At 38.7% G+C, this 26,174-nt stretch overlaps 1 protein-coding gene across 1 annotated transcript in view; it reads left to right on the top strand.

The window, feature by feature from the left end:
• LOC120532337 (polycomb group RING finger protein 3) overlaps nucleotides 1-26,174 on the top strand; it is a 308,428-nt gene that overhangs the window by 215,742 nt on the left and 66,512 nt on the right. The window contains exons 5-6 of the mRNA XM_039758240.1: nucleotides 1,159-1,214; nucleotides 5,546-5,656. Coding sequence (XP_039614174.1) covers nucleotides 1,159-1,214; nucleotides 5,546-5,656 — 167 coding nt within the window. The remainder of the gene's footprint in view (nucleotides 1-1,158; nucleotides 1,215-5,545; nucleotides 5,657-26,174) is intronic.

Genomic DNA, 26,174 nt, shown 5'->3' with positions numbered 1-26,174 from the left:
ACAAGCTAATTAAAAGAGCTGGCTCAGTTATGGGATGCTCTCTGGACCCTTGGAGGTAGTAAAGGGAGGAGAGAATTAAAACAAACCTGAGTTCCATTATGAACAATGCTGCACATCCTCTCTATGACACACACTGACACTGAGGACTTTCAGTCAAAATTTTTTTAAATTAATTTATGTGTTTATGTATTTATATAGCTTCTGTAAAAAGCAAAATCTATCTATCTATCTATTATATAGTGCCTTATCCACTAGTGCCTTATCTATCTGTTGATTGATTGTAGTATGGCATTTTTAGTCCTTTTTTCCTGACAGCATATGGCAGGAGCCACCTCTGGACTGACCACCTCAGGGTCAACTCGCATAGGACCAGTTTAGAGTCATCTGTTAACCTTACTTGCATGTTTTTGGTGATGTTTGAGGAAAATCCAGAAAGACACAAGTAGAACATGCAAACCACATATGGATAGTGACTAGGCACAGGATTCAGACATAGGACAGCTCAATCTGCTTTTCCACTGTTTTGCCTAAATAAATAAATAAAATAAAGAAGAAAAGGGCCGTGTTTGGTTCCACCTGCAGCAATTTTACCTGCCTGCCTGTGTGTGTGGCTACTCATGCAAGAACAGATGTGCTGTCAGTATCGTAAGGGCAACTGTTCATCTTTAATCCTTTCTCAGGTAAAATCTTTTTAATGTACTGTGTGTAGTGTAGTGTAACTCTTTTTATTGATTCATGTATGATGTTTGCAGTCATCGAGGGACAGTGGAGGTTGTGGTCCCTATGCTGTAGCTAAAAGCTGTCACTTCACAGAAGATGTAGAGTGATGCCTTTTATCTACAAAGCATAGCGTTTGCTAGTGTATAATGTGTACTACATTGTTTCCTTAGTGTAACCGTTCTTTAGCAGTTGAGCAGATATGGTCCCCCATGTTCCTTAACCAGAAAATCTAGAAATAGGTTTACTCTTAAAGTACTGAATTCTACCATAAAAAATGTTTTTTGACCATGTAGATTAAACATGTCCTGAAATTGATGAGGAAGATTTGATTGACCTCAATGATCATAAACAGATTTGAAATACATACACTAGTGGATTACTGATTGAGCTAAAACTGAGGATTTCAAGTAGCTAAAATGTTTTTCTTTCTGTTTGTAGCCATGATAGAACAATGCAAGATATTGTCTACAAACTTGTGCCTGGACTTCAAGAAGGTAATGACGTCATAAATATTATGTTGATGCAAAGCAGGTGTTGAACATTCTTATCTAAACCATATTGCATGCATTAGACTTAAGCTGTTTGCAGATATGGAAAATGACCCACATTAAATGTATTTATACTGATTTTGAATACAGAATTACCACAAATGGCATACAAATAAAAACATGTCAGCAATTTAAATAATACCAACATAGAAATGCCAATACTGTTGTAAAATACACAGCAAAAAATAATGTGCTGTAATTCATATCTGAATGAGAATTTAAAATCTATATGAATGTGCGTATGGTGTATTTGTTTGTGTGTGTGTATATATATATATATATATATGTATGTGTGGGTGTGTTTTGTTTATATTCTTATATACACACACACATACAGTGCCTTCAGAAAACATTCTGACCCTTTTTCACTTTTTTCACATTTTCCCATGTTGCAACCTTGTGCTTAAATTATTTAAATGAACTTTTCCATCTTCAAACAATGCTCAGTACCCCAGGATTTTAGGAGTTTCTGCAGATTTATTAAAAATAAAAAACTGAAGTATCCGGTTAAAACAAATATTCAGATGCTTTGTTGTGATGCCTGAAATTTGATTCTGATTCATCCCACTCTATTGATCATCGGCTTGTTTGGAGTACACCTGTGGTTAATTCCATTGATGGCACATGATTAGGAAAGGCACACTATAGAAGGATCCACAGCTAAGCAAAAACTAAGCCATGTGGTTGAAGGGGCAGAGCTTATGGACAGGATTGTGTCAAGGTATAGATCTGGAGAAGGCTATAAAAAATGTCTGAACTATTGAATGTTTCCAAGGGCACAGCAGCCTCCATAATTCTTTCATTAAGGAAGTTTCGTGCAGTCGTAACTCTTTCGTAGAGCTGGCTGCCTGGCTAAACTGAGCAATTGGGGTAGAAGGACTTTGGAAACAGAGATGACGTAGAACATGCTGGTTACTCTGGCTAAGCTCCAGAGTACTGCAGATGGGGGAACTTCTTGAAGGACAGCAACCATTGCAACACTCTATTAATCTGACCTTTATGGCAGAGTGTCCATATGACACATGAAATCCTGCTTGGAGTTTGCAAAAAGACACCTAGCGGATTGTCAGAATATTCTCTGGCCTGATGAATGAAAGACTGAAGTGTTTGCCCTGAATTGTGAATGTCACAAAACCAGGCACCACTCATCATCTGCGCAATACTATTTAAAAAGTGAAACCTGGTGACATCTTTTAATTGTCTAACTAAAAATATTATAATGTGCAAAGTTTTGAGGCAACTCAGGCCCCTTCTTTAGGCAAGATGTGATCTTGAAATCTTTTTAATTAGCCAATAAAGGGTGTCATTTTGCTTGGCTTTGTATTACATCCATAATGGCTAACACAGTACAACACCCTACTACTGCAAAAGTGAAACCTGGCAGTGCCAAAATTATGCTGTAGTTGTGCTGGTTATTTTTTGGCAGTAGGGAATGAGAGACTAGTCAGGGTTGAGGGAAAGCTGAATGGAGAACAATACAGTGATATCTTCAATGAAAACCTCTTCCAGATTGCTAGGCATGAAATGTTCACCTTCCAACAGGACAGTGACCTTAAGTACAAAACAAAGACAACACAGGAGGTGGCTTAGGGTCAGCTCTGTGGACCTAATTGAACATCTCTGGAGTGACCTGAAATCAGCTGTCCACCAGCGGTCTTGATCCAACCTAGCAGAGCTTGAGATGATCTGCAGAGAAGAATGTCAGAAAGTCCCTTAGTGCAGGTGTGTGAAGCTTGACATGTCATACCCAAGAAGACTCCAGGCTTTAATTGCTGCCAAAGGGGTTTCAACTAAAAAGTGAGCACAGGCTCTGAGTTCAGGTGTATGTCAATGTGATATTTCAGATTATTATTTTTAAGTTTGCAACAATTTCTAAAATCTTGTTTTCAGTTTGCCATTCTGGGGTGTTGAGTGTTGCTTGAAATGGGAAAATACAATTTAAATGACTGTAACAAAACAACATTTGTAAAAAGTGAAGGGGTCTGTTTGTATATTTATTTTATATATTTGTAGTTGCAATCAATCCCCCCCCCAAAAAAAGGGTAAGGATTTTCAAAGTAAAGTTTTATTGGAGAGAGAGATTTTGCATTGGATGACTTTTTTATCATTTGAGTTATACATAAAATCAACAAAGAAAATGTTTGATGTAGTATTCCTGAGTATTCCTGGGATATTTTGCTAATATAGCCATGTCACAGTTATTCAACCCCAATATAATATTGCTGGTTTTAAAACCACCTGCTAGTTTTCCTGACCTAAAGTGGTGTTAAAAAATAATTAAGCCTTTGGGGACTCCATGATGATCTTTAGTTTGCTTCATCTGAGTTGAATACATAAATGTCACCCAAAAATGTGTTTAAGGTGAGCTGCAATCGTAGTTAAGACTAAAGAGCTTTCACAAAAGCTGAGAGAATAAATTATTTCATTGCGTCTGAAGAGTATTTTGCGTAAGATGATTTCCTAAAAATGTAACATTCCTAGAGACACCAGTGGAACCATCGTAAGAAAGTTTAAATCCTATGGCACAGCAGCAAACTTGCATGGTTGTAGGAGAAAGCTCAAAATTTCTTCAAGAGCCTTTAGCATTTTAATTAGAACAACTAAGAACATCCCCCCCCCGGCCGGGTTACTACAGAACATCTGCAGGATGACCTTGTGAAGGCTGGGACAAGTGTTTAAGTGGCAACTGTTAGACAAACTTTGAAGAAACAAGAACTTCATGTCCAGACTCCTGAGACACACTCCAGATGGACTAAGATGAACATCAGAGGTCAACCAGAATATGCCAGGAGGAATTTGGATACACCTGCAGAGTTTTGGAAGACAGTACGATGGACTGATGAAACTAAGCTTAAACCTTTGGACACATGGGGCAGTATTATGTCTGACCTGAGAAAGTCCAGGCTTATGACCAGAAAAATACCATTCCTACAGTCAAGCACGGTGGTGGGTCGTTTATGATAATTGGAATGTTTTCTTCTGCAGGAACTAGCAATCTTAACCTTGTACCTGGCATTGTGGATTCCCTGAAATACCAGACCATTTTATGGAGGAATGTGATGCATTCACTCTCCAGCAAGTCAAAGATCCCATCATACCTTGAAGTCAACCAAAGCTTGGCTGAGAAATAAATTCTGGAATGTCCTGGAGAGCCCTTCTCAGTCCCTGGATTTAAATCCCATAGAAAATGTTTAGTGTGATTTAAAAAAGGCAGTTGCAGCATGGAAGCCATCAGACATCAATGATCTGGAGGCTTTTGCTTGTGAAGAAAGGGCAAAGATTCCAATAGAGAAGTGTTGGGGCACAGCACATATCAACAAACACCCAACCCCACAGTCACAGGCACCAATCTCATTTATTTCCATTGGGAAGCACTTTCCCTTGTTCCTCAGTGCAGCCCAGTACAAACAGTGCACAAGAATAGGGCACCGATATACAGTCCATTTCTACTCTTTGTCTCTCTCCTTCAGGTCACTTCCTACTCCACTTCTCCTCACAAGTGTTGTCCTCCAACTCCAGCTTATTTCTGTGAGGTTGCTATTTTCCTTTTAAGTCACACCTGGGAGAACTCCATGTGGCTTGTTGGGTAGGTCTGGAATGGCTCGCAGGTGTGGCAGAAGCCCAAAGTAGGGCTCTGCAGCTTCTGCATCTCTCCTTGGCAGCATCCCTGGAACCCAGTGGGGGTGAGCCAACCAGTACCAAGTCCCATATAGCTCTGTGGGACTCCAAGGGGCCGTTAGACCCCAAAGGGGCTGCCAAGTAGCAGTTCACGGTGGATAGTGCCCCTCATAAGTCATCTCCCCCTGTCATTCCATTACAGAGGCCTCCCGGTCGGGTAATGGAGCCAGCCACCATCCATCACTGGTGCAAGAAGCTTGGCACTTATTGAAAAAGCTTATTAGAAGTTATGAATGCTAAAAGATTCTCCACAAAGTACTAAAGTTATGGGTTGAATAACAGTGCACGTGAACATTTGTAAAAGAATTACATTTTACATCTAAATGTATGTATTCAAAAGTCAATAAATATTATTTTTGTTTAATTATGTTGTATATTTTACTTAAGATTGATTAACATTACTGTAATGTCTTTTGAGGTTGAATATTTCTAATTGCAGCTATATATATATATATATATATATATATATATATGTATGTATGTATGTATGTATGTATTTGTGTGTGTGTGTGTGTGTGTGTGTGTATGTGTATTTTTTATGCATTTTACATTTTTTAAATCTTATTTATTAATTTAAAAAATGTTTTTCTAATTTAAAGCCGAATTAAAAAAACAGAGAGATTTTTATCAGAAACTTGGAATGGAAGTGCCTGGAGATGTAAAAGGAGAAATGGGTTCCGTTAAGCCACACTTAGACCCACAGCGAAATGGTTAGTTCTTTAAAATATTTTCTGAAAAATTATAATATGTTGGCTTTTTTTTTTTTGCCTTGTCATTTTCACAAAACGAAGCAAATACTTGCATAGTATTAGATAAAACTTAACTTTTTATCATAGTCAGTTTGGAAGTCTTAACACTCAGCACATACATATTTTGGTAAGCTCTTGTAAAAAAAAAAAAACTAATTTTATTTTTTATAATTTTATTGCATAAATTTCCAAATTTAATGTACTCATTTGTCAAACATTTATTGCAAAACGCTATTGGTGAGATTGAATTGCATAGTTCACAATAAACACAAATATTATTACAGTAGTGTAGTGTACTGCAGTGGTGACAGAAGATATAGTACAATACTTTGCTAAAGTTCTGTGTTTATCATGTTTTGCCAGATTGCAATCTGGAATTAAAATGAATTTTCATTTCAATTTTATGTAATTGACTTAACAATATAGTCTAACTAGGAGGCTCGTCCCTTCTCGCTTCACTCGCCACCCCCAGCCTGTGCTACGTGCCAGCCACTTTGCGTCTCTGCCGCTCGCGTTGTGAAGAGGGGGGCTGATCCCCAAGGAGACACGGTCGCTCCTCCGAAACCCCCTCTTAAACTGTGATACAATGGGAAACAAGTAGTTTTTTTTTTTTTCCTTCTCTTTGCTCGATTAGCTGCTGGCTTGCTGTTGCTGCCATGACATGTGATCTACTTCTTGCGCAGGGCTTTGAACATTTAAAAGCCTGTACAGCAGCTGTCCTACTCTGTCTTTTATTTCCAGCCCAGGGCGTGGTTAAATCTTTTGGCACAAAGTCTCGTCTCGCAAGATGTGAGTTCTTGATATTTTTTAGTTTATAATTTAAAAACAGAATAAGAATCTTAAAATCTAACAACATCACATTAAAGACCGATAAATTCTGAAAAGAATGATACCAAACATATACTGTATATGTAGGTTTTAACATAAGCCCGATTTAAAGTGTGGCAAAAAACATCACATAAAATCGTTGCATTTTTAGGCTTAGGATTTTATATATCGAGAGAGTAGATTTGTTGAAGTGGAATGTAGTACTATGGTGTTATACCATGTTAGCCATTATGGACGTAGTGAGAAGTTAAGCAAAATGACACCTTTTATTGACTAACTGCAATGTAGAAAGATAGCAATATAAAAGCTTTCAAGGCACCTCAGGCCCCTTCTTCAGGCAAGATCTTACCTGAGTTGCCTCGAAAGCTGGCAAATTGAAATCGAATGAAAATAAAGTGCATTGTGTATATGTATCATCCCCTTTGCTATGAAACCCCTAAATAAGATCTGATTCAACCAGTTAACTTCAGAAGCCACATGACTCGTTGATTATGTTCGACCTGTGTGCAATCTGACATGATCTGTCAGATGACATCTGTATAAAGAGACCTGTTCTGAAAGGCCTCTGACTCTGTAACACCACTACACAAGTAACAGGAAGACCGAGGGGCACTCTAAACAGTTCAGTGACAAAATTGTGAAGAAGTACAGATCAGGGTTGGGTTGTTAAAAAAAAAAAAGCACTATAAAATGTATGAAGACATAGCGGAAAGAATATGGCATCACTACAAACCTGACAAGAGAACGCCTCCCACCAAAACGCACACACTGGGTGAGTCTGAATTGCACAGTTAAAAAAAAAAAACAAAAAAACAAACATTTTAATGCTTTAATAAAGTATACTGCAGTGGTGACAGAAGATAAAGTACAATGCCTTGCTAAAATATTCACTCCCATCGGTGTTTGTCCTGTTTTGTCATTTTACAATCTGGAACTAAAATGAATTTTCGTTTTGACTTTATGTAATTGACAAGGATGACATTAATCAGAGATAAAACAAAGACACTAAGGATAACACTGGAGGAGCTGCAAAGATCTAAAGCGGAGATGGGAGTATCAGTCCATAGGACTATTTTAAGCTGAGTGAGGCTATATGGGAGAATGACCAGAAAAATTGCCATTGCTTAAAGAAAAAAAAATAAGTAAACATGTTTGGAGTTTGCCCAACAGTATGTGGGGGACTCTCCAAACACAATGAAAAAGGTTCTCTGGTCAGATAAGACTAAAATTGAAGTTGTTAGCCATCATGGTAGGCACCATGTGTGGTGGAAACCCAACACTTGCCATCACCCCAAGAATGCTACTCAAACAGTGAAGCATAGTGGTGGCAGCATCAGGCTTTTGGGGGCAGGGAAACTGGTCAGGATTGAAGGAAACATGAATGGCACTAAATACAGGGCAGTTCTCAAGGAAAACCTGCTTCAGTCTGCTAGAGATTTGAGACGGGGATGAAGGTTCAGCCTCTGACAGGACAATTGACCTTAAACATACTGCTAAAGTGATACTGGAGGGGTTTAGAGGGAAACACTTCAATATCTTGGAATGACCACATCCAGTGGAGAATCTGTGGCATAACTTGGAAGCGTAGGTGAGCAGAGAGCTGAGGAGACTTCGTGCCAGCAAAGCAGCGGGTCCAGATGGAGTATCGCCATGACTGCTGGAGGCCTGTGCGCTGGAACTGGGGAGTCCTCTACAGCGCATCTTCAACCTGAGCCTGGAACAGGGGAGAGTCCCGAGGCTTTGGAAAACATCTTGTATCACCCCAGTCCCAAAGGTATCACATCGTAGTGAGCTGAATGACTTCTGGCCTGTTGCTCTGACGTCACATGTGATGAAGACCATGGAGCGCCTGCTGCTTCACCACCTGAGGCCACAGGTCCGCCACGCCCTCGACCCTCTGTAGTTTGCATACCAGGAGAAGGTGGGAGCGTAGGATGCCATCATCTATATGCTACACCAATCCCTCTCCCACTTGGACAGAGGCAGTGGTGCTGTAAGAATTATGTTTTTGGACTTCTCTAGCGCCTTCAACACCATCCAACCTCTGCTCCTTAGGGACAAGCTGACAGAGATGGGAGTAGATTCATACCTGGTGGCATGGATCGTGGACTATCTTACAGACAGACCTCAGTATGTACGTCTCGGGAACTGCAGGTCTGACATTGTGGTCAGCAACACAGGAGTGCCGCAGGGGACTGTACTTTCTCCGGTCCTATTCAGCCAACATACATCAGACTTCCAATATGACTCGGAGTCCTGCCATGTGTAAACGTCCTCTGACGACACTGCTATTTTGGGCTGCATCAGGAGTGGGCAGGAGGAGAAGTATAGGAAGCTAATCAAGGACTTTGTTAAATGGTGCGACTCAAACCACTTACACCTGAACACCAGCAAGACCAAGGAACTAGTGGTGGATTTTAGGAGGCCCAGGCCCCTCATGGACCCCGTGATCATCAGAGGTGACTGTGTGCAGAGGGTACAGACCTATAAATACCTGGAAGTGCAGCTGGATGATAAAGTGGACTGGACTGCCAATACTGATGCTCTGTGTAAGAAAGGTCAGAGCCAACTATACTTCCTTAGAAGGCTGGCATCCTTCAACATTGCAATGAGATGCTGCAGATGTTCTACCAGACGGTTGTGGTGAGCACCCTCTTCTATGCGGTGGTGTGCTGGGAAGGCAGCACAAAGAAGAAGGACGCCTCACACCTGGACAAACCTGTGAGGAAGGCAGGCTCTATTGTAGGAATGGAGCTGGACAGTTTGACATCCGTGGCAGAGCGACGAGCGCTGAGCCAGGCTCCTGTCAATCATGGAGAATTCACTGCATCCACTGAACAGGATCATCTCCAGGCAGAGGAGCAGCTTCAGTGACAGACTGCTGTCACCGTCCTGCTCCACTGACAGACTGAGGAGATTGTTCCTCCCCTACACTATGCGACTCTTCAATTCCACCCGGGGGGTTAAACGCTAACATTATTCAAAGCTATTGTCTGGTTTTACCTGCATTTTTATTGCTCTTTAATATTGTTTTTTGTATTAGTATGCTGCTGCTGGATTATCTGAATTTCCCCTTGGGATTAATAAAGTATCTATCTATCTATACACCAACACAACCCATCGAACTTGAAGGAGTTGGAACAGTTTTGCCTTGAGGAATGGGTGGCAATGCCAGTGGCAAGATGTGCCAAGCTAATAGAGACGTTCCCTAGGAGACTTGCAGTTGAAATTGCAGTAAAAGGTGGCTCTAAAAAAGTCATGATTTTGGGAGGTGAATACCTTTGCACATTATGATTTCTGTTCCTTTTTGTCTTAATTGTTATTTGTGTCAAAATAAAAGAAACTTTTACACCTTCTAAGTGTAAGGCTTGTAGCGTGAAATCAAATGGTGCTAAACAGCCAAAAAATCCATTTTAATTCCAGGCGACAAAACAGTGCAAACACTGACGGGGCTGAATACTTTTACAAGACACTGTGCGTCATGCCTCTCCTAAAAGTGTTGAAAGAAAGTTGTTCAGATCAAACGTTCTCATAATCCTAAAAGTAATTAAATGACGTAAGTGCCAGAAGGTAGGATGGGGGTGAGAATACACTTGTTAAACTGGGACAGATACAGAGAGGGTGTCTGCATTTCATTTGCACTGCATGTATCATTAACTAACTAAAGTAGCTATAATGTTTAATGTTTTAGTTCTTATTTTTAGTGTTTCACTCTGGTAAACTGCATAAAGTTTCCATATACAGATAAAAGCATCAGGATTTTATTTTCTCCTTATTTTGTGATATAACTGCACATTTACTGATAGGCTTTGAACTAATTAAAAATGTATAGATTGTAAACCAGTAGGGATATTAAAGAGTAGATTAATTTAGTTCTTTTAAATGTGTTTTAAAGTATTTCATAATTGAAATGCTTTGTTGCTTTTCATACAACAATACTATCATTTTTGTTTTCTTTAGCCTTTGTAATGCTTATGTAAGTTAGCTTCTGTGCTTTTGAAATCTGTTGGTGTTTCGGTTTTTGTACGTGTCAGATTTGGATACAGCATAAATCACCTATATACATACTAGCACTAAAGCTGATTTCAGAAATCAACAAGTTTTATTAAAAATGCAATGCTCTGTAATCAGTTCAGATTTATTCATATGTGTATAAAGAACAATGGAACTCTTAATGTGCACTCTTCAGCACCATTTTACCACTCGGCATAAATCTCCTCCAAAGAGTATGGAAAATAACAGAGAATAATTAATTGGCAAATGAATAATTCATTGGCAAAAAGTAGGTGTTCTTTAGAAAAAAAATGATATGATTTGAGTGCATATCTGTCTGGTACAAGTCATGGCAAAACACGAACATCAACGAAGTGGATTTGTAGGAGCAAAAGTAGGATGATAATAAAACATTTTTTTATGTAACACATTTCCCAGTCGCAGGACACTTCATGAGCTGAATATAGTTTGGCTATAACTTCACCCTCAACTCCCGCTGTAAGCAGACAAGTATGTAAGAAACATATCCTTGCCTTGTGAAAATAGTAACAAGAATCTGTGATAAAATAAATTATTTTCAGTTTACTTTGATTGTTACAAGCATGCCTCAGAAACATGGAAGGAGTTTTTTTTTATAAATCAAAACCTTTGCTAGTTAAGCATTTTGCTTTGCGCCCTACCCCACCATAACCTGTCATCTATGAGGAAGAACGAAAGCTTTAGATTTTTCAAACATTTTGATCTCTGGTTTTCAACAGTTCTCAACATTTTAGGGTCCCCTGATCCTGAAAACACTGATACCTCAATGATGGGTTTTTGTGTATAACAGTTTCTTGACAATGGTCTAGAGCTAAAACAGCTGTACGTGAAATTACCAAACTCTAAACTGAAGCCTTTTATGTGATGATGATGTGCTGATTAGTTTTTGAGCCAAGTTGTGCAAGAAAAAGAGGCGCTCTAGAGGAACCCTTAAATACCATAATTCTGCAATTAATTATGAATTCTTCACATCAATTGCTATAGTGATGACCTATTTTATGATCAGAAAGATCAGCATCAGAGAGGTAAATAATTACTGAAATGTTATAGAACAGTTCTTGTCACAAAGCCTACTGATGATCACGTCCAATTGTTTTTTTTTTTTTTTTACATTGGTACCCCGGTACCCTTCACTTTCATTATAAAATGAAAGGGCAAGCTAGTTATTTTTTCAAATGTATAAAATATGCTTCACTTTAGAGTGCAATTTCATGTGGCAAACTAATATATACCATGATTTTGAAGAAATAACTTGGATTTGAAAAATACTAAACATCTCCTTTAAGAGGGCCAATCTGTAAGTCAGTTTTACCTTTACATGTGCTTATTGGTTCAACGCTTTAATCCAGAGCGACTTACAACACGTGAGATACAATTGGTTACATTTGTTTTGTATTCCCAATTGGATCACAGGTGGGTGAAGTGACTTGCTTCTGGTCACACAGTTTCAGTGATGGGTTTTAAACCCAGATCTGCATGGTTTGATGTGTAAAGCCTTAACCTCTACTCTTCACTGCCGATTGCCCAGTTTTAAGGGTAGGTTACAATAAAGGAAGCTGAGATTTGAAGGCCAAGGCAAACGAGAGTTATCTTATACTAGCAGGTAGACCATTCCAAGGTTTTGGAGCCTCATTGAAGGACTTCCTACTAAAACTAATATTTTTACATAAGGAATTTGACAAACAAGAGGAGACCATTCAGCCCAAGGTTCTTTGTTTAGTTAGCAACTAAGCTGTCCATGTTTTTAATCCAGATAATTCTTAAAAGATAACAATTGTAATGCATTTTATTTATATAAGTCAACTCCATGTGTCGGTAGTTTGTTTCAGCTTCCCACAACTCTTTTCATGAAGAAGTGCTTCCTGGCTTCAGTCGTAAATGTACTTCCCCTTAATTTATCCTTGAATGGCTTGTCAATACACTGTATTATTAATAATGTGTGTTAATGGCTCTTGGCCCTTTTCTTAACAGTGCAGTGGTAGGACTGCTGCCTCGTAGTAAGGAGACCAGGGTTCACATCCTGGGTCCCCACTACATAGTCTGCATGTTCTTCTTGTGTGTGTGTTTATTTCCTCCCACAGTCTAAAGGCATGCAGTATCGGAGGATTTTCAATACTAAATTGACCCATGTGTGAGTGAGAGTGTGTGTTCAACCTTTGACAGACTGGCACCCTATAGATTGTTTCTGCCCCATGCCGAAAGAAGAAGAAGCTGTATGCTTGCTGAGAGAGGCTCCTGCTGCACGTGATCCTACCCTGGATAAGCAGGTTATAAAGATGGACAGAACTCTTCAGTATTCAAACCAAGACCACAGGAATATAAGCTTCTTTTGGTTTCTGCCATGTGTGCTTGTCTGATCACAGAGGACATGTTGAAATAAACTTTATGGAACCAGCCTTTTTCACTTCTTGCTAGCCAATTACCTTAGCTGTTTGCACCACTGTGCTCGGTGTAGAAACATAGATTGCCAGATACAAAGAGTCATTTGGGCCCTTGTGTGATTGTAATAAACCTTTGTGCTGATGTCTGATTGGAGTGTTTTTGAAAACAACTGGCAGCTTATGCATTGGAGAGAAGTTTGCTCTCAATGTATTTCAGATTTTATATTCAGCTATAAACAGTAACACAATTTACAGATACCTTGATATGTTACTGGCCATACTTGCCCTTGCTGTTGTTGTCTTTCCCTTTGGGTTGCTGGCCAACATCACCTGAGGCACTGTACCTATTGAAGCATAAACAAGATGAGCTGTTCACTATTAATGAAGCTGCTTTCAGATGTGCCTCTAGTAATAACACGCTGAGGGCCTGTACCAGTGGTAACCACAGAACCAGCCAACAAAGCTTGCACTGCATTATTGCACACAAACTCTGCAGTTCTAGATAGAAAGATACCACTTTACGTGTCCCCAGGGGAAATATGGCTTTTTACAAAAGTGCAATTAAATAAATAAACATACAAGTACTATATTATGACAAACAATAATCCCCTTTTATTATGACAGACTAAAAACTTCTCTCAGATTAACACCAGAATGACTAAAAAGAAAGAAAACTTCTGACTTGGCAGATATAGTCCCAGTTGGGCATTATAATTTTCTGGCTGAAAGTTTTAATGAGTGCATTTACATGAATACACAAATCCCGGATAAGGTGAATGACCCAGTTAAGGCAGAAATCTGGTTTCTTAAAAACTACTCGTTAACATGCTTGAGTCCACTTATGAAGTTGTTTTTTGGCAAAATGCTCTGATATCATAAAAATGCACTAAGAAGAAAATATTAATGGTCATCAATGGCCACCGTGAAGCATAGAATCTCCCTAGATTGCGCCTGCTGAAATTATGCATATTTGAAATATTGAGACAGATTATTTCAACAGAAGGAATGTTATGATTGCCCGAGAATTTACTGTTGTGGACAATTCCATGTTTTTCCACATGTGGTTGCTGGATGCGTGTTCAAAGTAAAGAAATGCTGTGGCTAACAGAATGCATCGGACTTGTACAGGCCATAAAATCCTTAATTGCAACCCAATTAAGTATATAGATGGATGGATAGATAGATAGATAGATAGAAAGAAAAGGCTCTTTAAATAAATGCATACATGGATGTGTATGTATGTGTATATATATATATATATATATATATATATATATATATATATATATATATATATATATATACAGTGGTGTGAAAAACTATTTGCCCCTTCCTGAATTCTTATTCTTTTGCATGTTTGTCACACAAAATGGTTCTGATCATCAAACACATTTAACCATTAGTCAAATATAACACAAGTAAACACAAAATGCAGTTTTTAATGATGGTTTTATTATTTAGGGGAAAAAATCCAAACCTACATGGCCCTGTGTGAAAAGTAATTGCCCCTGAACCTAATAACTGGTTGGGCCACCCTTAGCAGCAATAACTGCAATCAAGCGTTATGATAACTTGCAATGAGTCTTTTACAGCTCTGGAGGAATTTTGACCCACTTATCTTTGCAGAATTGTTGTAATTCAGCTTTATTTGAGGGTTTTCTAGCATGAACCGCCTTTTTAAGGTCATGCCATAGCATCTCAATTGGATTCAGGTCAGGACTTTGACTAGGCCACTCCAAAGTCTTCATTTTGTTTTTCTTCAGCCATTCAGAGGTGGATTTGCTGGTGTGTTTTGGGTCATTGTCCTGTTGCAGCACCCAAGATCGCTTCAGCTTGAGTTGACGAACAGATGGCGGACATTCTCCTTCAGGATTTTTTGGTAGACAGTAGAATTCATGGTTCCATCTATCACAGCAAGCCTTCCAGGTCCTGAAGCAGCAGAACAACTCCAGACCATCACACTACCACCACCATATTTTACTGTTGGTATGATGTTCTTTTCTGAAATGCTGTGTTCCTTTTATGCCAGATGTAACGGACATTTGCCTTCCAAAAGTTCAACTTTTGTCTCATCAGTCCACAAGGTATTTTCCCAAAAGTCTTGGCAATCATTGAGATGTTTCTTAGCAAAATTGAGATGAGCCCTAATGTTCTTTTGCTTAACAGTGGTTTGCTTGAAATCTGCCATGTGATACACCACAGTTAGGTTATCTTTTTATGGTGGAGTCGTGAACACTGACCTTAATTGAGGCAAGTGAGGCCTGTAGTTCTTTAGACGTTGTCCTGGGGTCTTTGTGAACTCGGATAGTCGCTCTGCGCCTTGGGGTAATTTTGGTCGGCCGCCACTCCTGGGAAGGTTCACCACTGTTCCATGTTTTTGCCATTTGTGGATAATGGCTCTCACTATGGTTCGCTGGAGTCCCAAAGCTTTAGAAATGGCTTTATAACCTTTACCAGACTGATAGATCTCAATTACTTCTGTTCTCATTTGTTCCTGAATTTCTTTGGATCTTGGCATGATGTCTAGCTTTTCAGGTGCTTTTGGTCTACTTCTCTGTGTCAGGCAGCTCCTATTTAAGTGATTTCTTGATTGAAACAGGTGTGGCAGTAATCAGGCCTGGGGTGGCTACGGAAATTGAACTCAGGTGTGATACACCACAGTTAGGTTATTTTTAACAAGGGGCAATACTTTTTCACACAGGGCCATGTAGGTTTGGATTTTTGTGTCCCTAAATAATAAAAACCATCATTTAAAAACTGCATTTTGTTTTTACTTGTGTTATATTTGACTAATGGTTAAATGTGTTTGATGATCAGAAACATTTTGTGTGACAAACATGCAAAAGAATAAGAAATCAGGAAGGGGGCAAATAGTTTTTCACACCACTGTATATATATATATATATATATATAGTAATCCTTCACTATATCGCGCTTCGACTTTCGCGGCTTCACTCTTATCGTGGATTTTAAATGTAAGCATATCTAAATATATATCACGGATTTTTCGCTGGTTCGCGGATTTCTGCAGACAGTGGGTCTTTTAATTTATGGTACATGCTTCCTCAGTTTGTTTGCCCAGTTGATTTCATACAAGGGACGCTATTGGCAGATGGCTTAGAAGCTATCCAATCAGAGCACGTATTACATATTAACTAAAACTCCTCAATGCTATAAGATATGCTTCCTGTGCGGTGCTTGATTGTTTGCTCATGTCTGCCTCTCTCTCACCTTCTCTGATATTCTCTGCGCCTGACGGAGGGGGTGTGAGCAGAGGTGCTGTTTGCACAGAAGCTGTTTGCCTAGTGGATACGGACGCACCTCTAAGAAATGCTGGTTTATCACGATGCTTCCAAAAGCACACGTATTGATTTTTTGATTGCTTTAATCTCGCTCGCTCTCTCTCTCTGACTTCTCTGCGCCTGAAGGAGGAGATGTGAGCAGAGGGGCTGTTTGCACAGAGGCTGTTTGCTTAGAAGATACTGACGCTCCTCTAAAAAATGCCGCTTAAACTAAAAGCACACGTATTGATTTTTTGATTGTTTGCTTTTCTTTGCGAGCTCTCTCTCTCTCTTTGAAATTCTCTGCTCCTGAAGAGAAGAAGATATATTTGCTTTCTTTTAATTGTGAGAAAGAACTGTCATCTCTGTCTTGTCATGGAGCACAGTTTAAACTTTTGACTAAAGGGTGTTATTTCATGTCTAGAGGGCTCTAATAATGTTTACAGTGTGGGAGAGTTTATTAGGGCTTAAAATATATAAAAATAACCATACAAACATATGGTTTCTACTTCGCGGATTTTCATCTATCGCGGGGGGTTCTGGAACGCAACCCCCGCGATCGAGGAGGGATTACTGTGTATGTGTGTGTATATATATATATATATATATATATATATATATATATATATATATATAGTGCAACGATTTAATGTCACATTTTTTGTCATGCTTTAATCAGGCTTATTTTAAAACCTACATTTATATGTTTGGTGTCATTCTTTTCAGAATTTATCGAACCTTATTTTTATGTTGTTAGATTTTCAGATTCTTAATCTATTTTTAAATTATAAAGTAAAAAAATATCAAGAACTCATGAGACAAGACTTTGTGCCAACAGATTTAACCATGCCCGGGGCAGGAAATAAAAGACAAAGAGTAGTTGACAAAGACAACTGCTGTACAGGCTTTTAAATGTTTGAAGTGCCGCATAAGATAAAGATCACGTGGCACGGCAGCAACAGCAAGCCAGCAGCTGAGCAAGCAAAGAGGAGGTAAAAAACAAAAAAAAAAAACTGCAGTTGTTTCCAAATTTGTATCAGCGTTTAAGGTCAGGTTTATATTTGACGCAACACATGCTCCAGTGGAAGCTCCTGCTACGCAAGCATTTTACTGTTTATACTTGTGCGTTTACTTTACATAAATCTGGAAAAATCCACCAGGTGGCAGTGCGAGATATTATCATGGTGAGAACATGTTTGGCTTCACTGTGTTGTGAATTGCCTGGAACAGCCATTAAATTTCAATGATACCTTACTGCAATATCTCTAAAAAGGATGTTTAATGATTAAATCAATCAATCCAGGGATGTGTCCATTCCAGCAAGCATTGGGCACAAGCGAGAAACAATCCCTAGATGGGACATCAGCTCATTGCAAGGTGAATACAAGCACACACATACACTGGTGTCATTTTAGTGTCACCAAATCTGCATATCTTTGGAAGGAAACTGGAGCACATTGTGGCAACCCAGCAGGAAAACATGTAAACTCCAGGCAGGGAATACCAGCAATGTGACTCTCTGTGAGACGGTAGTGCTACCACTCTGCCACCGTGTCACCCCATGTGTGTAATTATTTACAGTATTCATTATTTAAACGAAATGAATGATTTATCTGTAAAATGTAACATAAATACTTTAATGCATTTCATCATGAAAGTGATATCAAGTATAAATCTAAAGATTCTAAATGTGTTCTGTGTGGAGATTGCTGTTGTCAGGTCAGGAGGAAGCCCCAGAAAAAAAAGACAGCACAAAAGATGGTACGTGAGACTTTTAAAATGTATCGTTTTATTACTATCAGGAATATGCAACACTTGAATATAAAAGCACCATGAATGCATCTGTATGTTGGCATTTTGCTTCACCACATTGAACCATTCATCAAACATTGATGCGTGCACATATTTATATATATATATATATATATATATATATATATATATATATATATATATATATATATATATATACACACATACATACACAAACAAACAGTATCTCAGAAAAGTGAGTACACCTTTCACATTTTTATAATTTTTTTTTTTTATATCTTTTCATGGGACAGCACTGAAGATATGACACTTTGATAAATGTAAAGTAGCCAGTGTACAGCTTGTATAACAGTGTAAATTTGCTGTCACCTCAAAATAACTCAACACACAACCATTAATGTCTAAACTGCTGGCAACAAAAGTGAGTACACTCCTAAGTGGAAAAATGTCCAAATTGTGCCCAATTGGCCATTTTCCCTCCCTGGTGTCATGTGACTGGTTAGTGTTACAAGGTCTCAGGTGTGAATGGGGAAGCAGGTGCGTTAAAGTTGGTGTTATCGCTCTCACACTCTTTCATACTGGTCACTGGAAGTTCAACATGGCACCTCATGGCAAAGAACTCTCTGAGGATCTGAAAAAAAGAATTGTTTCTCTACATAAACATGGCCTAAGCTTTAAAAAAATTGTCAACACCCTGAAACTGAGCTGCAGCATGGTGGCCATACAGCGGTTTAACAGGATAGGTTTTACTCGGACCAGGCATCGCCATGGTCGACCAAAGAGGTTGAATGCACATGCTCAGCGTTGTATCTCCAGAGGTTGTCTTTTGAAAATAGACATATGAGTGCTGCCAGCGTTGCTGCAGAGGTTGAAGGGGTGTGGGGTCAGCCTCTCAGTGCAGAGACCATACGTCGCACACTGCATCAAATTTGTCTGCATGGCTGTTGTCCCAGTGACATTGTATCAAAGTGTCATATCTTCAGTGTTGTGAAAAGATATAATAAAATATTTAGAAAAATGTGAGGGGTGTACTTACTTTTGTGCGATTATATATATATATATATATATATATATATATATATATATAGAGATATATATATAGAGATATATATATAGAGATATATATAGATATTATAAACAAGATAGACAAGAAAAAGGTTTGGAGTTCCACCCCATATATTTGAATTTCTGAACAGCAAAAAAGAGGGTCAAGTAGTCACTTCAGGCTGTGTCCAAAACTGGACTGAGGAGTGAGTGAAAAGTGGGTTCTTTTATAGCTGCTGAGGAGGAAGGTGTGTGTCCAAGGGGCAGAAACCAGAAGTGATGTAAATTATAGGGAAGGTTCTGAAATTGATGGTGGAGTTTGGCAGGCTTCTGTTCTGAGATTGTGGAGAGAAGATAGAAAAAGGCATTAGTGCATCCTGTTAACCCTTGTTTTGGCATATCACATCCAACCAAGCCTGTTGACTGCCACCCATGCATTTGCGTGTGACAATATATACTGTATGTATACACAAACCAGAATGACTATAAAGCAAGAAAATTAAAAAAGAAAACTTCTACGTTGGCAGTCACAGTCCCAGTCAGGCACTATACAGGCAAATCGCTGTTGGTATAAAGGAGCCCCATAGCGTTTGTTGACACACTTCCACTGAGTGATTGGTTGACTGAAAGTCCTCAGTGTTAGTATGTCATAGAGAAGATGTGCAGCATTGTTCATAATGGCACTCAATTTTGTTTTCATTCTCTTCTTTGCTACCTCCAGGGAGTCCAGAGCGTGTCCCATAACTAAGCCTGCTCTTTTAATGAGCCTTTTGATTTAGTAAACTCACTCACAGCTAGTGTGTCAGAGAGACGACCAGCAGCATTGTTAGAACTAAGTTTTCTCCTCATTCTCTAGGGTTAAGAGTGTGTGTCCCATAATTGAGCATGCCTTTTCAATTAGCTTGTTGATTTGGTGGGCCTTTCTTGAAATGAAGTAACTTGCCCAGCACATCATAGCATTATTTTCTGCGGAATCACATCCTTGTTGGAAGCACCTGCCTCTGACACACTTTGTGACCCGTATTTACACAAATGTTTTCACATTTTGAGTTTGCACATGCTCGGATGCTCATCGAATCAGCTATGTTGCATAAAATCAAAGTAATTGTCTAACAGGAAAATTCTTACTGCCGAGACTGTGTCCTCAGACAGCCTATTATTGTGTATTCTTTCCCCTTATTAAACACCCCAATGCCTTCAGATTAACTGTAGACATCTTGTTGCATTAGAATCATCACTGAAAAAACCAGTTGCCTTGGGAATAGCTGTTTAGTCATCCCAATACATTAGAATAATTCGTTTAGACTTTTGCATTTGGCCTGCTTACTTTACATAAACATCCAAATACTCTTCATGTCAGCCAGCCTTTTGCACTTGTATGATATTTGTACATGCCTTTTTAATGGTTCAGCGGTAATTTTAAAATCTGTCCTTTTGTTTTTAGCCATCTACTTGTGTAAGCATCGGTATCCCATATGGAGTGAGTTATAATGGTATCTTATTAAATAAAAACTCTTTTATTTATTACCTGTTGTAGTAGGAAATTCTGGAGTCAGTTTGGAGTGAAGTTTTGACTGATGTATGCACCGAGTGTTGGAAATTATACATGTTCCCCTTTTTTATTTTTGGTCACTTTCTGTAATAATAAAACTCGCTGTTTGTCCTTTGGAGCCGCCAGCTATGAAGCTATAGTAGATGTGACATAACACAGCACCCAGTTTAGCAATGTAATTACCTCCCTTCCTACTTCTTCAAAAGATTAAATTACATCCTTGAAACTGATTAGTGAAAGCTGCAGTTGTGCTTAATTTATAATGTAAATGAAAAGTTAATTATTTTAATTTGATCATCAGTGACTTGTATTGAAATAACATATTGCTGCACTTCCTCAAGACTCCCAAAATCAAAAATTTCATTCTGCTTATACTGGCACTTTGATTTTTTTTTTTAAACCCTACTCCTATTTTGCTTTTGGAGCTAAACACGTCCTTTTTCACAAGAGATTTTCCAGTTTCGAAAAGAAACCTATTTCTGAAATTTTAATTACAAAATGATAATTGAGTAAGAAAGCGCTTTAATTTGCGTGAGAATGTGCACATTAATGAGGCTATAAGCAAGAGAGAAGAAAGCATGTCGCAAATAATAAATCTTTCAAAGAAGCCCCAGTAATGTTTCATAGTTTTTTCTTTTTTGGCAAATCTTTTCATTTCTCAGACCTTAAATGGCTGCTGTAAACTGTAGCGCTTGACTGGCATTCTCATATAACATTTAGATGTTTAAGTGCCATGCATAGCTATAGAATGGAGGGCAGTGCATTGGGTTCATTTGTATTGTTGGTGATTTATTTATTGTGTAGTTTTAAAATTTTACTTAACTTTCTGTAGACTCCTCGTCTAATCCCCTTTCTTTATAATGCTTGTCTCATAAAATAGTTTGTATATTGAAAGTTTTGGGATTCAGAACTTAAACAAGAAATGAATCTGCTTCTCTTTAAACTGTTCAACAGATACCTTCAGTGCATTCAGAAAATATTCAGACCCCCTTATTTTTTTCACATTTTTTTTTAATGTTGCAACCTTGTGCTAAAATCATTTAACTTAATTTTATTCCCCCCAACACTCAATACCCTAGAATGATACAGAGAAACTGGGATTTCAGACATTTCACCAGATTTATTTACAATGAAGAACTGCAGTATCACATTGATTGCAAGTATTTAGACACTTTACTCAGCACTTAGTTGAAGCCCCTTGGGCAGCAATTACAGCTGGGAGTTGTCTCAGGTTTGACATGACAAGTTTCACACACCTAGAATTCTGGGATTTTCTGTCGTAGCTCTCTGCAGATCCCCTCAAGCTCTGTCGGGTTGGATGGAGACCATCGGTGGACATCTGTTTTCAGGTCTTTCCAGAGATGTTCATTTGGGTTCAAATCCCAAGATCTGCCTGGGCAAAGGTTTGAAGTTTGCCACTGTGATATGTGAGTTTAATTCCACATTACATTATTTTATGTAAGATATGTAACTGAGATCATGAATAGACATAGCTGATACTTCTAAGCCATGCGAGCCAGCTGACAGGGAGAAAGCATTACTGCCATTTAGGCAAACTGGCAGGCAAACCAGCTGACAGGGAGAAAGCATTACTGCCATTTAGGCAACCTGGCAGGCAAACCAGCTGACAGGGAGAAAGCATTACTGCCATTTAGGCAAACTGGCAGGGAGACACAACTGAGATGGGAAGAGATGAGTGGAGGCAACTCAGGCAGGCTATTAAAAGTGCAGGTGCGTCCTGTGGTCTGTTTAACTTATTCTAGCTAAAGATTGTAGCCCATGTTTGGCAATTGCATGTTCTTATTCTGGATCCTAAAACTATGAGAAAAGTATAAAAGCCCTGGCAGTGCACTACAAAATAGAAGGGCACCTAGAGAGAGAGAGATGTGAAAGGCACTCTATAATACATAGATGTGTAAGGCACTCTATGATAGATAAACAAGACACAATATGAAGTGATAGATATGTGAAAGGCAGTATATGATTGATAGATACATTATTCATCCCCTCAGGGAAATTCAGATGAAGGACATATATAGGTCCTGTCCGTACGTAAGAAAAATGCCTCCTGCATTCTCTCACAGTGGCCAGAGCCAACTGTTGGAACCCAAACGACTGCACGCTTTGCCGAGAGATTTTCTTCAAAATTGTATTGCAGGTGTCTGTCAACGTTCAAAGAAGCTAAATGTTTCGGTCCTTTTTAGAGGTTTTTTTTTTGTTTCTCTTCTTAGAATTACTGCTGTTCCACTAGGGAAGGATATAATATTTTATGTTCTAATGTATACAGTATATAGAGCTTTGGTTATACAGTGTGTGTGTATATTTACACAACTTTGGTTTAGTAAACGCTTCAGTCTCTAATGAACATGTTTTCAGGGAGTTGAGCAGGTGATTAGTGGTGTCTGGTTTCTTCAGACATGATACTAACCTTGTTTGGTACAGTCTTAGGAGTCCATTAGGTGCCTTTTTGGAAACACCAAGTAATCCTTCATGTGTCTTTTACTGAGGAGAGGCTTCTGTCTGGCCTCTGTGCCATAAAGCCCAGCTTGGTGAAGTGTTGCAGTGATGGTTGTCCTTCTGGACGTTTATCCCCTCTCCTCACAGACTCGCTTGAGTTGGTCACCTTTCCTTCTAAGGCCTTCCTCCCCTGATTGCTCCATTTGGCCCGACAGCCATCTCAAAGAAGATTCCTGGTTGTTCCAAACTCATTCCATTTAAGAATTATGGTGGTCACTGTGCTGTTAGGGAGCCTTGAAAACTGCAGCAGTTTTTGTGCAGCTGTTCGTAGATCTGTGCTTCCTGTCTCTAAACTCTTCAGCCAGTTCCTGTGACCCCATGGCTTGTTTGTTTTTTTTTTCTGATACACATTGTGAACTTGAGGACCTTCTATAGACTGGTATGTGTCTTCCTAATTAAGTACGGTCATTTGAATTGATCACAGGCGGAAAGAAACAGCTCAACAATGAATAATTAAATAGGATGCACCTGAGCCAGATTTATGGTGGTCATAACAAAAGGTGTGAATACTTGTATCAGTGTGATATTTTAGTTTTTCATTTTTTTTTTTTAATTTGCAAAAATCTCTAATATACTATTTTTACTTTGTCATTCTGTGGTGTTGAGCTTTTCTTTATGAGGGGAAAATTAATTTAAGTGATTCTAGCACAAGGCTGAAAAATGTGAAATGGTCTGAATCTTTTCTGAGTCCACCACATATAAAATACTTCGGGTAGGGAGGGCAGCCAGCTGTTCATCAGAACTCGGTTATTATAAAAATGGGCTTCTATTGTCATAAGACAAATAGCTCTGTTTTTATTGACAATTAAATTTGATTTATGTGCTTATAGGTGTTCTGCGAAATGAGTAAATTATAGCTGTGAATATGAGGAAGTGTGCTGAGCCTGTACATAGTAAAAAGCTGTCAGAAACTAAATTGAACTGACCCATGAAATACATGCCATTGTTATTAACGCCTGTAGGGTCCTAAAACCACATTTCCCATGCAAGATCCTTGGCATGTGCTTGTATCCAGTTGAAACCAATTGTATTATAAATACAATAAAGGCGTCAGCTAAATAAGTAAATATAACAATCCCTAGTTATCAGAATTATGCATTTTTCCAGACGTGTTACTTCTACATGCAGCACTACATTGCTGTAGACATATTCAGGGTCATCATCACCAGTCTAATAGCCATTTTCCAGTTTTCCCCAGGTTAGCCCGTTTGCCTCCTCAGTGTTTTCCTTCCATCCTTTGGAGTGAGGCCCATTCCTTTCATATCATCTGGAGTCATCAAAACAGACAAAGCTAAACTAATTCTTTATTTGGAAAAATGAACTGAAGAATTGTGTATTCCGATGTCCTGACTAAATCATCATCCTCCATGGCCTAGTCATTCTGGCCCCCTAATCATCCCCTGTCTCTAATTGGCTGTTTCTCTTACCACTTCACCCCCTAAGAGTACTGGTGCAAAAATGGCTGCCGTTGCATCATCCAAGTGGACGCTATGCATTGGTGGCGGTTGAAGTGGCTCCCCACTCACTTTGAAAAGTGCTTTGAGTACTGAGAAAAGCGCTATATAAATGTAAAGAATTATTATTGTGATTATTATTTTATATTGGCTTTTATTTATTTAGTCGATTGTGTTTTAACCAAAATGGTTTATGAAATGTGTGCAGCATGGTGAAGCAGTAGTTAGCGCTACTTCTTGTGTTAACTTTGCTCTTTCTTCCTGCATTCAATGGTGTTTTAAGAAGAATATGGGGTTTTGGGTTCCTAGTACAAGAAATTGTTAGGATTTGTAGTGAAACATTTTAAATTCAAGTGCAGAAATGCTTAGAATAGGCAACATGCATTGCAATTGTTTTCACTACATTTTACAAAAATGGACAACAGATAAATTCATGGATAAAGTGGAATGTACTGTATAATTTTGATCAGTGAAAGCTAGGATTTCATTCAAGCTTTCAAAATTCTGAAGGATATCAGCAATTTATGGATGTGGTGAGAGAGGACATGCAGGTGATGGGTGTTGGGACAGAACAAGATGCAGAGGACAGGAAGATATGGAACAAGATGATCTGCTGTGACAACTGCTAACGGAAGCAGCTGAAAGAAGAAGATCAGCAAAGTTTAACAACTGAACAGTGAAACCTAAACCAGAAGGTTCTGTGGACACCGAAGGGAATGCACCTTTATAAACTAAAATTAAAAAGCATTTCCTTACACGGTGGAAGACTTGAGAAATGCAGTCGTGGCTTAGGCACTTAAACAAGCTGAGCTGACCAAAAGCCGAGGTCTCTGTCTTGTTGGTCTTTCTTTTTTTCATTATCATTATGCATAATTTAATCATACATTTTTTTCTTTTTGAACCAGATGATGAAACTGCAGTAAGGCAGCTTGTAGTTACTGTATATGCTGTCATGTCTAGTTAATGAAACAAACAGCAGGCTGCTACCGTAGAGTATAGACCCCACCGTTATGAGACGTGCCACCTCAGAGATGCATGTGAAGTCTGGAAAAATGCAAATTAGAGACATTCAGTAAAAGCTCACAGGCATGAGGCTAAAAAGGCCTTTGCTTATACTGTAAATTTGTCTCGTGGAAAGCATTGAAGTAAACATTTTTGAAAGAACACGTTGAGAAGTACGGTAGCTGTGCCTACCTGAGGGGGTGGTAGTTATTTCATATACTTGAAGTTGAAACATTTGTTGTCTTCCAGGTTATGTTAAAACACACAAGGGTTTCTTGTTCTTATTGTTTATTCTGCACTTGCTTTACTGTGCTCATGTCTTTTTGGAAAGTAAAACCACTGCGTTTTTCAGAACTTGTATACCAAGCCCCTCAAAGAACCCAATTAACATTCAATTGCTTGTCTGATGTATGTTATTAACATGGGTGGTCTTCAATATCTGACATTGGTATATTATTCCTCAGACACTGACCCCACATACAACTGATAAAAGATGTAGAGTAGAAGAAAGTATATTATTCCTCAGACAAGTACTTGGTGACCCTGTATTTATAGTAATTATTACAAAAACAGTATATAAATGCATTTAGCATGTTTTATAATTAACATTTCAAT

This window comes from Polypterus senegalus, chromosome 7 (assembly GCF_016835505.1).
Source record: "Polypterus senegalus isolate Bchr_013 chromosome 7, ASM1683550v1, whole genome shotgun sequence".
Taxonomy (NCBI): Eukaryota; Metazoa; Chordata; class Cladistia; order Polypteriformes; family Polypteridae; genus Polypterus; species Polypterus senegalus.
This window is presented reverse-complemented; position numbering and strand designations above follow the sequence as displayed.